Consider the following 12,353-nt stretch of genomic DNA (forward strand, 5'->3'; position numbering starts at 1 on the left):
GGGGATTGAACCCAACATCTTATGCACGTTAGGCAAGCATTCTTATGTGTGTGTGTATGTTTGAGACAGGGTCTTATTATATAGTTATGTAGTCTTGACTGGCTTAGAACTCTGGAGACCAAGCTAACCTGAATTCAAAGAGATTACCTGCCTCTGCCTCCCAAATGCTGTGCCTAAAACAGCACCACACCCAGCCTTAACAGTATTTTTTTTTTTTAATTTTTAAAAAAAGTACGAGCCGGGCGTGGTGGCGCACGCCTTTAATCCCAGCACTCGGGAGGCAGAGGCAGGCGGATTTCTCTCAATGATTAAACTCCTTAGAAGCCTTACCCAGGCAGAAAGGCACAGCTTTGTGGCAGCCTCAGTGGGGGTGGGGAGGATAAGGGGCGGAGAAGAGCCTTACCCAGGCAGAAAGGCAGGAAGGCACAGCTTTGAGGCAGCCTCAGAGTGGGGGAGGGGGACAGAGAGGGTTGGGGGAGAGGCAGAGATAACCCTCTGGCTGAGCTCCACCAGGAGCAGAGCTAAGCAGAGAGCCAGCCTGAAGCCAGAGCAGTCCAGGAGCTAAGCTGCTTTCCTGTGATAAGGTCAGGGTTCTTAAGAAACCACAGTCACCACGGGTAGATAGGGAAGACTATTGTGTGGAGCTCTTTCCAGTGGGGAGCTTCTGAAACCACACAGTTAAGCAGTTTGAGCATCGCCAGGCAAATCCATATGGGCCCACAGCTGGGCTGCCATCACCTGCTATGATCTTTTCTTGCCATGACCAGCTTGGTAGTTTAAAAACGCTTTTTAAAAAAAAAAAATTGGAGCCGGGCGTGGTGGCGCACGCCTTTAATCCCAGCACTCCGGAGGCAGAGGCAGGCGGATTTCTGAGTTCGAGGCCAGCCTGGTCTACAAAGTGAGTTCCAGGACAGCCAGAGCTATAAGGAGAAACCCTGTCTCGAAAAACCAAAAAAAAAAAAAAAAAAAAGAAAAAAAAAAATTGGGGGCTGGAGAGATGGCTCAGTGGTTAAGAGCACTGGCTGCTCTTCCAGAAGTCCTGAGTTCAATTCCCAGCAACCACATGGTGGCTCACAACCATCTGTAATAGGATCTGATGCCCTCTTCTGGTGTGTCTGAAGACAGCTTCAGTGTACTCATATAAATAAAATAAATGAATATTAAAAAAAAAAATTTATTTTATGTATTCACCATTGCTCTCTTCAGACACACCAGAAGAGGGTAGTGCTCTTAACCACTGAGCCATCTCTCCAGCCCATTTAAAAAATGTTTTATTTGTTTACTTCTAGTTTTATGTGTATGTGTCTGTGTATATGTGTGTGCAGGGCCCATGGAGGCCAGGCCAGGGTATTGGATCCCTGAAGCTGGAGTTACAGATGTTTGTGAGCCACAGGGTATGGGTGCTAGAAGGGTTCTCTGCAGGAGCTGCAAGTACCCTTAGCCACTGACCCAATGCTCATCCCCCAAGCTTGGTACTATAACCAGCCAGTGTTACCACTCAGTTTACAATAGGCAAAGCACAAAACCATTTGACAACTGTGAGCTTGCAGCTCTGCTAGGCTCCCCTCACCTCCTCACACCCACGGCTAGAGCCCGTGGGCACAGGTCCCCAGATTGCTGCATCCGGGCCAGCAGAAGCAGTGACCATCAGAGCTGCCGGGAATGCCTGCTCCTTCAATTCTTTAGCAGTGCTTCCTAGCCAGTTATGTAGCCAGCTGAGAGGAGCATGTTCGAATGGGAGGTTGGAGAAAGCCCATTCTCATATGACAATATTCTAAAGCTACAAACTTTGTTTTTAAATTATATTATTTGAGGGTCCATGGGTTGCTCAATAGGTAAAGGTGCTTGCTGTTAAGCATGATCACCTGAGTTTGAATCCCAGGACTGACATGGTAGAAAGAGAACTGTTCCTGAAGGCTGGCCTCTGACCGACTTGTGAGCACATGAGTATACACACACACACACACACACACACACACACGCTGAATAAAATGTTACTACTTGATATGTTACTCCATAACTTAGGCATTTATTCATTTATCTATTTTGTCAGTGCTAGGGATGGAACCCAGGACCCTGCACACACTAGTACCTCTAGCACACACTAGTACCTCTAGCACACACAAGCTCTCTAGCACCAAACTACAGCTCTGGATTCTTTCTTTTTTCAGGGCAGGGTTTCTCTGTATAGCCTTGGCTGTTTTGGAATTAGCTATGTAGACCAGGCTGGCCTTGAACTCAGAGAGATCCTCCTGCTTCGGCCTCTAAGTGCTGGCATTAAAGGCTTACACCAACATCTTCCCTCTCCAGCTTTGGATTTCTAAGACAAGTTCAGGCTGGCCCTGAACTTGTATCCTTCTCTTCTACCCACCTCCTCATCCCTTAGTGCAAGGATTAGAACTAAGCCAGTGTGAGTTTCATTTCCTAGAAACTGAGAGCTAACACTGAGAAGAGTTAGAGTGGGGGCTGCCTGGAGCTGACACCACACACACACAGAAGCAGGACTCAGGCCCAGGACAGTGCATCTATGAGGGCCTCTCCTGCAGCAGATGCACAGTGAGAAGCCAGCCCAGGACCCTGTGGACACAGAGGGAATGAAGGACCACAGTTCCTGACCCCTTTCAGGGCTCAATGAATCCTGTCCCTGGAGTCTTCCATTGCATATCCTCCCCCTTCTCCCCCTTCCCCCCACGAGAAGATTGAGTACAGAAGGCAGAGGGGGAAGCTTTGGAGTGGGAGTAGTGTGGGGCTGAGGGGCAGCAGGTGGCCAGGACTGGTGCCATTCAGTTCACCTCTGTGTCCCCCCACTCTGTATCCACCCAATCAACACGTCCTGAACTGACTATCTTCTCATCCTGCCCCTTCTCTGTCCTCACTCACCTGCCACACAGATGTCAAAATAGTCGCCAAACTCGGTCCGGATGTGCTTCACCAGGTCTGTGGCATAGCTGAAGCCTCCTTCCTCTGCTTCCCAGTGGTCACCTACAGGGTCTGCAGGGTTGCTGGAGGTCATGGTCACTGGGTGTCCCCTGACCTCCAGTCTTCTTGTTCCCTCTACCTACGCCTACACTTGGCTGAGGGTCCCTCAAAGGCGGAGACTTCCTATTATGTGAGTCTAGCCTGACACCTGGCAAGTAGGAGGTACAGGGCAGTGGTCAGTTGTCAAATGTCTACTAAGGCTTACTCTGCAGGTGCCCCATTGGTGGTGGGACCAGAGGAGGTGTGGCTCTCCACTGAGCCTGGCCTCGCCCTGATGCCCTGGGTGTGGTCAGACACCCTCTCCCACCTCTCTGCTCTCCCAGAGCTCCTGGGAGCTCACTCACTCTATGACTAGGTCAGACAGTGCCACAACCGACTGATGGCCCTGTGTAATTCTAACAGGGTTATTGGGCACAAGCCATGTCCCAGCTGAACTGTAGACAGGTCAAGCTGTAGACGCGGCCATCCCACCTGTGTGACACCCACAATGGACTCATTACCCACAGCGATCGATCACTGATCCTCCTGCAGCAAGCTGACCCTGGATGTGCTTAGTGCAGAGCCCAAGGAAAGTAAAGGACTTGTCTGGGGACAGGAGAAGCCTTCAGGAAAGCAAGAACCCAAAGAGGAGGGGTGCTGGCGCCACACCTCCCCTCAGCGCCATTATGTTCTTCAGGCCCAGCTGCTTGGCTCTGTGCAGATGGCCTGTGATCTCCTCCGGGCGCTGCTGGCAGCAGGTCATGTGCAGGATGGTTTCCAAGCCGCAGTAGTTTACTGCTGTGCTGGCGATCATCATGGAGGAGGTCTCCTTGTCTGAGCCAGGGTCTCCAGCTGGGTGCCAGGTAACATCTACGAAGAGGGGGCCCCCTGCTGCCATCCGGTCAAACCTGTAGGGGATTTCCTCCTTAAGTAGGGCTCCTGGGGTAAACAGGAGCTCAGAGAAGGCAAGTTGGTATCAGAGCAGTACTTCCCAGGCACATGACCTAGTAATGCATCGGAGCCGCAGAGTGTTTGTCTGTCAGGTGTGGCAGGTGACAGTACCTACTGGACAGCCATCAGGGTTCTGGGTCAGATGGCTGTGCAGCCTCCTCAGAGCAGGGCCCAGGCTCAGTGAATGCCGCAATGATTATTATCATAGTGATGTATAACAATGTCACTGTTTTGTGTGGACAGCATTCTGCGCTTCTCACAGTGGAGCACACCAGCTTTTTTAGAGTCTTGACAGCTGAGGGCTCAGGGATCTCAGCAGTGGGTGGGCAGAGAGCCTCACTTTAGGGAAGGCAGAGAGAGACCAGCAGACTCTTGTGTTGCCACCATGGTCTCTTTGCATCAGCCAAGAGTCCTGCCGAGGGAGGCTGAGTTCCTGAACTAGATTCAAAAGCTTTTTGTGGGCACCAGCACTGTTAAAGCTATCATGGTGTGTTTAAACATCAGGGTCTTGATTTCAGGACCCAGAAAGCAGCATGTGACAAATACGGATTAAAAGGCTTTAATGTTTGTGGTTGTTTCTGAGACAGGGTCTCATGTAGTCCAGACTGACCTCAAACTCTCTATGTAGCTGAGAATTTCTTTGTTTGCTGTTTGTTTTCAAGACAAGGGTCCCACTATGTAGCCCTGGCTGTCCTAGAACTCACTATGTAGGCCAGGCTGAGCTCAGACTCACAGATCTGTCTGCCTCTGCCTATTAAGTGCTGGGAATAAAGGTGTGTGCCACCATGCCTGGCTCTCTACCAGGCTATCCTTGACCTCAGATCTGCTTGCTTTTGCCTCCCGAGTGCTGGGATTGCAGACATGTTCCCACACCCTGTCTATGCAGTGCTAGGAATCAAATTTAAGATTTCTGACAAGCTATTTACTCCATCAATTCAGCTATACTCCTCCCTCTTTTAAAGATAGGGTGTCATTACATAACCCTGGCTGGCTGGCCTGGATTCTAGGTAGCTTAGGCTGGCTTTGAACTCAGTTATTTATCCTCCTGCCTCTGAGTGTTGGTATTAAGGCGATACCAGTGTGCCTGACTTTCCTTTCTCTCATCTTTGTGATGCGGCAGGATGTAGCCCAGGGGTCTTGTGGTCTACAAATCACTCTCTGACTTGAAGAAAAGGAACTGGAATTCAGAAAGTGCTATCACAAAACATGTGGTGTTTCCTGATTTGGAAAAGCACTCTCTCTGTGTCCAGCTAGCTCAACACATTCCCTGAATTGCGGTTTGTTGACTTCCTAAGCTCCTCATGAGCCAGCCCCAAGCTCTGCCAAAGAATGCAGCCTGAAAAATGAACATTTTTGGCTCACTGAGAGTGCGTCCAAACATATCTAATGCTGCTTCAGAGGGACTTTCACAGACAAGAAGTTATAAGTCACAGACTAAACTCCCTGTCTCGCCTCTGTTTCTTCCTGCCTCCCCTCCCTCCACAGAGCCTTTTCCTGCCGGGTTAAAGGGCAGCTCACGCTCCCCTGCGCCTGCCGACCCCCAAGATTAACCTCCCTACTCACCTGGAGATGAGGTTAACAGCTCCCTCAGCAGTTCGAGGGGGGAAGAACTCCAGGGAGAACCACTTGTCACCAGAGTCCATTCTGCGCCTCATCTTCTCCCGGAGTCTCTCGTGCCGCTCTGGGTCCAGGCTGGGGGTGGAACATCTCGAACTGTCCTTGGAACTCTCGCCGCCACTGCTGCTGCCCTCAGATCGGGGGTTGGGACTGCCACTTCCTCTGGCCTCATTCACCATGGCTGGATTCCTGCTGTAGAGGGTGGGGGCCGGGGGTATTAGAGGGCTGGTAGCCAAACCCCATGCACACCCAACACCTGAGCAGGCGGTTCCGATGGCAGTCACTGCTTCATCAGTCAGCACCTCCTACCCCCCCCCCCCCCCCCCCCCCGCGTCCCTCTGCTGTGTCTGCCTCTTTGTATGACCACCTCCCACTGAGTGGCTCTCGGGCCCTTCAGCTCACAGATCGGATCGTTGGCGACTGCTACCTGATAGAGGGTGGCACAGAAAGCCTCACGCAGCCAGCCTCTGGGGCCCACATCCCCAGGGATGGATAACAGTGCCCAGCTGGGAGGACCTTGGCTTTTTGACGGTTCATCCCGATCTGCTCAGACCCAGAGTAAGTGGGGAAGGAACCTTTCCTGGAGGGTGTGCCCAACTGGGCGGAGCTGTGACAAAGAGCCTCGAGCTGAGGCTGGGGCCACGCAAAGGGGCGGGGGTAAGGTTTCCCGGCTGGAGAAGGCTCAGGCACAAGTCAGAGGAGGAAGATGAGTGGGGGAGGGGAGGAGTGGGCAGGCAGCGAGTGCAGGGGTTAGAGGAGATTAGGTTATTAGCCATTCAGGATCACTAGATTTCCCCCACCAAAGAAAGAACAGCTCACTGTGGCTGGCTTCGCCTGGAACAGCCCCATCTCCTGAGATCACACTACTTCAAAAAGACTGTTGTGTTGTGAGCTAGAACTTGCCACGGGCTGGGCTGCAGAGGCAGGTGGACTGAAGTCACCGAGGGTAGGGATTTATGTCCAACTCTGAACAAAGGTTGTCCCATCTGTTGCCTGCCCTGGTAGCAGCTCTCCCTAAACACGCCAATTAAGTCAAAAGGATCAGTGACCACAGTCTACCACATATGCCCTTCCAACAGGGCCCAGGGCCATACTGCAGTCTAGTCTAGAAAAGAAGTAAACACTACCACTGCACAGCAGTGGCCAGCACAGTAGTGGCTAACTGTGTGGTGACATGGAGCAACAGAGAAGCCATGTCAGGTTTGTTTCTTTCCACAAACTTCCACCTCTAAGTCAGTGTACCATTTTGGATCTCAGCTTCAAGAATCGGAAGAAATCCATTGCTCCTTCCCCTCCCGGGCTCCAGACTTAGTGCCAGTGTTACTCCCAATCTATCTGTGTCACTGCTGTTCTGACCTAAAACTGCCAGGTTCTCATGGCGAATGAGAAAGGCCTTCGAAGGTCTTCCTCCTCCACCCAAGGGAAATGCCTCATTTTCACTGCTGGAATAAAACTGAAAGAGCTGACTCAGGCACAGCAAACCGCTCCAAGGTTTAAGCTTTTTTTTTTTTTTTTTCTGGTTTTTTGAGACAGGGTTTTTCTGTAGAGCCCTGGATGTCTTGGAACTCACTTTGTAGACCAGGCTGGCCTCAAACTCAGAAATCCACCTGTCTCTGCCTCCTGAGTGCTGGGATTAAAGGCGTGCGCCACCACACCTGGCTCGGTTTAAGCATTTCTAACGAGCCATTTATCAAACAGTTCCCACCGCCTATCCATTATTAGTTGAGCTCCCATATCACACAAGGTTGAGCCTGTGAACCGACAAATTTGTTTACCCTTCTACTGTCCAGTCCCCTGCCTGTGACTGGGACCAGAAAGACCAGTCTCAGGCGTGGCATCGCCAGTGCCTGGCAGAGTAGTAAAACAGGCAGTACTCACTGGGCTCAAAACTGCCAAGACCTCCACACCAATCTTCAAATGGCTCGCTGCCACCTACTGATCATTTAAATAAGACTGACAAACACTGAGCCCACCACTCCCGGAAGAGTTGTGATAGATGCATGTGAACTGCAGGCCGCTATGGGCACCTGGGCGTTGAAACTAATGGTCCGTCCACTCTCCCTTTCCAGACGCTGTCAGGGAGATGGGTTTAAGAGACTATGGCAACCAGGCATGACAACGCACATATTTAATCCCAGCTCGCAGGAGGCAATGGATCTCGGAGTTCGAGGCCGGATCTACAGAGACTTCCAGAACAGCTAGGGCTACACAGAGAAACTGTCGCGAAAAACAAACCAAACCAAACAAAATCCCAGAGATCAAGGGAGAGAGCTAGACAGACAGACACTATGGCAGGCAGCCACCATGGCCTGAGGGATGGGAATCCGGTCACCTGGTCAATGGGTCACAGGCCGTGGCGGGGATGCAGGTCCCAGACGGCTGCAGGGTCTGGATCACTGCCCCATATCCAGGACTCCTTTAACTTTGGGATACCTTCGTGCAGGTAGTGGGGCTGGGGTGACAGCCCCCATGAGTTCATAGGCCCTAGGAGCCTTCACGTGCAGAGGGCGGGCCAGCACCTAAACGCCCGCCCACAGGTCTAGCTTGCGGTGGTGTGTTCCCGACTCCGCGAATCCATCCGCAGCGTCCCAAGCTTTTTGGGTTACCTCTTGCGTCAGATCGGTGGCGGCGGCGGTGCCACCTCCCTAGGGCTGGCGGAGAGGGCGGGGCGGAGCTGTCAGTTGCTAAGGGAAACATGACGAGCGGCAGGCGGAAGCCACATCTAAGAGACCAGACGACGGCCGGAAGTCCCGCCCCAATATGGCCGCGCCCAGAGGTCTCTGGGGAAGCCAGCCAAGTACTGCGTCATGTGACGCGAGCTCTCGCCCCACCCGTCTGCAGCCACTCCCTGTCTCCAGACCGGGAGCTCCAGAGGATCACGTGACCCTCCCGGGGCCAGTCACGTGTGGCGCGGATCCTGGGTGGGAGGGGGGTTGGCCTAGGTGGTCCGGAGCCGCAGCAAAGGAGGAAGATGGCGGGGTGCAGGGGGTCTGTGTGCTGCTGCTGCCGGTGGTGTTGCTGCTGCGGTGAACGGGAGAGCCGCACCCCCGAGGAGCTGGTGAGCGGCTGCCTGGCTGGGGAAGGGGTGGCTGACAGGATGACAAGAGGCGTTGCCGGGGGTGGGGCCGCTCCGGACCGCGCCTGCAGGTGGCAGCCGGTGGGGCCCGGGGACCGCTGCCTGGGCTCGGGAAGCATCCAGCTTGCCTCCGCGTGCCCCAGCCAGAGTTCTGTTCTCATAACCTCTCTCTGGACTCCGAGGGAGGGCTTCGGCCAGCTTGGAGTAATGCCGTCCATATTCTCTTTGAGTTTTGAACGAAGCAAGCATTGTAGAATGAGCCCTTGAGCGGGACGTGACGCCCATGCCGTTGGTGTAGTTTCTCCGGCCTGTTCTTATTCTCTACCCTTCACTCTTTCTGGGTCACTGGTGATCCAGCTTCCCCCTGCAAAGCAACCTGGGAAAACTTGAGTTGTGTTCTCAGAGTTGATACATTCCCCCCTGATTCCGTAGTCAGTCTATTGTCAAATGAAACACGAATTTTCTCCTCCAACGAAGCTGCCATCAGACATCTTTCAGGTGTCCTGAAGGTGAGCATTACGATTTAAAGAATTCGTCGATCAATAGAAATGTAGAGCTCAGCTGGTGACTAAATATCCAGCCCAACATGGTTTTGAAATTTTGTTCCTCTTTGAAGATGGCTCTAGCTAATTTCGATTTTAATAATACTACCCTCCTTGTACCCTTAACCCATTAAAAGATCTCCATTCTGTGAATCTGTTTTTCTAGACCATCCTTGGGGAGACACAGGAAGAGGAGGATGAGATCCTTCCAAGGAAAGACTATGAGGTGAGGTGTTCCAGATGCTGTCCTGGGTAACTGGTGTAGTGAGAGTGCTTCAGGCCTCCAACCAGAGATGCTCTTTGACCCTCTGCCTCAGGGAATGGGGGAGGGGGGAGATAACTGACTTGGGAAGTTGTGCCTAGCAAGTCCTTAACCTGGACCCACAGTCTGGTGGTGATGCATTCCAGTTCTGCCTGGATATAGAGCGTGTTTGCCATTAAACCTTTCAGAAACCCAGGGTCGAAGCTCTTCCCTGTGAGTGCTCAAAACATTCTCTCTCATGAGCTGTGAGGAGACCTTGCCTCTCTCTCTTCTGACCTATTCTGGATTATAGTTTCCAGTTTCAGATATGGGACATTGAAGAGTGTGGGGCCACATGTTGTGGTTCCCCTTTAGTGGTTCCACTGGACCTGGGAGGCTGAGATGGGAAGAGCTCTTCTGGGGACTCACAAAGGCTGCTCCATCAATCCTATCCAACCTCTTATTTCTCAAAAAAGATTTATTTATTTAATTAATGTATATGAGTATACGGTAGCTGTCTTCAGACACGGGTTCCTATTGAACTCTGCAAGAGCAGTCAGTGCTCTTAACTGCTGAGCTATCTATCCAACGTTTTTGTTTCCTTTCCAACCTTTTGAGTAACTCTGTCACACCCATTTGTAGCTCACTTGCCTTAGGCTGATAGAATGTTCATGTGATTTTTTTTTTTTTTTTTTGGTTTTTCGAGACAGGGTTTCTCTGTATAGCCCTGGCTGTCCTGGAATTCACTCTGTAGACCAGGCTGGCCTCGAACTCAGAAATCCACCTGCCTCTGCCTCCCAAGTGCTGGGATTAAAGGTGTGAGCCACCACTGCCCCAGCTGTTTTAGGTTCATAAGAGCAAATTCATTCAGACACTTAATCAGGGAAGTCTGCTCAGTGTACATCTAAGGACCAGCCCTCTGAGCAGCTTTTTGTATTTATTTGGGATGGGGGGGGGGCAATGACATTTTTCTTTTTTAATTTTAAAACTTATTGTTAGGGGCTGGAAAGATGGCTCAGTTGTTAAAAGCATTGATTGCTTTTCCAGGGGTCCTGGGTTCAATTCCATCTGTATTCGATTCCAGGATGTTCAGTGTCCCTTTCTGGCCTTTGTGGGAAATAGTTATGCATGTGGTACACATATGCATGCAGGCAAAACACTCATGCATATAAAAATAAAATCTGTTGGGTTTTTTTTTGTTTTGTTTTTCAAGACAGGATTTCTCTGTGTAGCCCTGGCTGTCCTGGAACTCACTCTATAGACCAGGTTGGCCTTGAACTCAGAAATCTGCCTGCCTCTGCCTCCCGAGTGCTGGGCTTAAAGGCGTGCGCCACCACGCCCGGCTAAAATCTGTTGTTATTGTTAGGGGGTCACATGTGGAGGTCTGTGGAGTTAGTTTTCTGATCTTTACTTGGGTTTTGGGAATGGAACTCAGCTTGTGGGTGTATGGTTTTGCTCACAGAGCTATCGAGTCAGCTTTTTCTTTTTCTTTTCTTTTTTTTTTTTAAGACATGGTCACTCTGTATACCCCTAGATGGCCTCCAGTACAGCCGTATATCCGTATTAGCAGCACACCCAGTGTAGGTGGCCCCTAATCCTCTGCCTCTGTAGATTTGCTTCTTCTGGATAGCTGAAACTGGTTTGTGGAGCCCTGGTGTGGGACAAAGGCCATTCCCATTTCTCCCTGCTGGCGAATAAACTAGCCAAGAGGCAGGTACATACCCGAGAGCCAGGCACAGTAGGGGAGAGATCGGATAGCATTCTTCTCAGGCAGATGGGTATAGGCAACTTCAGAAGAGAGAGCTTGGTTTTCATTTTTTAAAATTTTGACGTTTAAAATAGAGTTATCCCTATTGGATTTTACATGGATGTTAGGGTAGACAGGTGCATGGGTTTAAAGAACAGATAGTTGCTGGGACAGAGTTTGGGCTGGCTGCTAGATCTCTGTCCTGCCTTGTGATTCTGTCTCCATTATCTGCCCCCGTTGACAGGAAGTCTGGAGAGGGATTCCCAACATTTGACTGTCCTGTGGCAAATCCTGACCTTAGGTAGACAGAGGCTTCAGAGAAAGCACTTCCTCTCACTCTCACCTTACCCTGTACCCCATTTTTGATACCAGATGCAGGAGGCTTCTTTACCCACACCCCAAGAAGATCTCCAGCAGACACTGGCTGGTTATTTGGAGGTAGCAACAGATCCCACAGATTGAGGGCTGCATTTGCCAGCTGAAAGTGGTAGGAAGCTGGCTGTGGTTGCACACACCTTTAATGGAAGCACTTGGAAGACAGAGACAGACAGATCTCTGAGTTTGAGGCCAGCTTGGTCTATGTAGTGAGTTTCAGAACAGCCAAAGCTACGTAGTAAGACCCTGCCTTGAAGAACCAAAACAATAAAAATAAGAAAGAAAGACTGGGTTGTTGAGCCACCCCAGTCTGATTACATTGGTAGAGCCATTCATAGCACTCAGGAAAATATGATTTTGGGTACCTAGTTTATTAATGCATTTACTAAAGGGTATAGTTGTACAGGCAGATAGAGGTGTGCAGGTAAGGTTTGTGGGAGCTTTCCTGATCTCCTGGGGGAGCCATCCTTCCAGTATCCTCCTGCTCTTGGGACCTAGTCCTCTCAGCTTCTTAGAGGCTTTGTTATGTAGGTGTGACTGATGGCATCCTTTGCCATTGGTGAGCAGCTTAGTCTTCTGCCTCTCTTCTTTATTTTATTTTATTTTTGTTTTTTGAGACAGGGTTTCTCTGTATAGCCCTGGCTATCCTGGAACTCACTCTGTAGATCAGGCTGGCCTTGAACTCAGAAATTCACCTGCCTCTGCCTCCCAAGTGCTGGGATTAAAGGCGTGCACCACCACGCCCGCCTTCTGCCTCTCTTCTCAGAGGTCAGAGGTTACAAATAAATTTCTCTCCCCTCCTTTCCTTTTTCTGTTTGAGACACAGTGTCCCAGGGCCTAGGACTA

The 12,353-nt window shown here is 50.9% G+C and overlaps 2 protein-coding genes across 7 annotated transcripts in view; one reads left to right on the forward strand and one right to left on the reverse strand.

Annotated features, from left to right (window-relative positions):
* The window catches only part of Mthfr (methylenetetrahydrofolate reductase), a 21,462-nt gene extending 13,115 nt beyond the window's left edge, over positions 1-8,347 (reverse strand). The window contains exons 1-4 of one of the 4 annotated variants that reach the window (XM_029476590.2): positions 8,133-8,347; positions 5,473-5,718; positions 3,628-3,866; positions 2,881-2,991 (exon numbers count right to left, since the gene is read on the reverse strand). In XM_029476590.2, coding sequence (XP_029332450.1) covers positions 2,881-2,991; positions 3,628-3,866; positions 5,473-5,705 — 583 coding nt within the window. In that variant the 5' untranslated portion in view covers positions 5,706-5,718; positions 8,133-8,347. Of the gene's footprint in view, positions 1-2,880; positions 2,992-3,627; positions 3,867-5,472; positions 5,719-5,953; positions 6,095-7,858 lie in introns of those variants that run through there. The other 3 variants (XM_029476589.2, XM_021161395.3, XM_021161394.3) reach the window with 3 other exon arrangements.
* A 56-nt stretch (positions 8,348-8,403) lies between these two features.
* Clcn6 (Cl-/H+ antiporter 6) overlaps positions 8,404-12,353 on the forward strand; it is a 31,742-nt gene continuing 27,792 nt past the window's right edge. For 2 of the 3 annotated variants that reach the window (XR_015047282.1, XM_021159590.3), the window contains exons 1-2: positions 8,404-8,584; positions 9,311-9,370. Coding sequence is in view for 1 of the 3 variants with exons in the window: in XM_021159590.3 (XP_021015249.1) it covers positions 8,498-8,584; positions 9,311-9,370 (147 nt within the window). In the remaining 2 variants the exon portion in view is untranslated. Of the gene's footprint in view, positions 8,585-8,688; positions 9,112-9,310; positions 9,371-12,353 lie in introns of those variants that run through there. The other variant, XM_029476279.2, reaches the window with a different exon arrangement.

This window comes from Mus caroli, unplaced genomic scaffold (assembly GCF_978045245.1).
Source record: "Mus caroli unplaced genomic scaffold, Mus_caroli_1 scaffold_6, whole genome shotgun sequence".
Taxonomy (NCBI): Eukaryota; Metazoa; Chordata; class Mammalia; order Rodentia; family Muridae; genus Mus; species Mus caroli.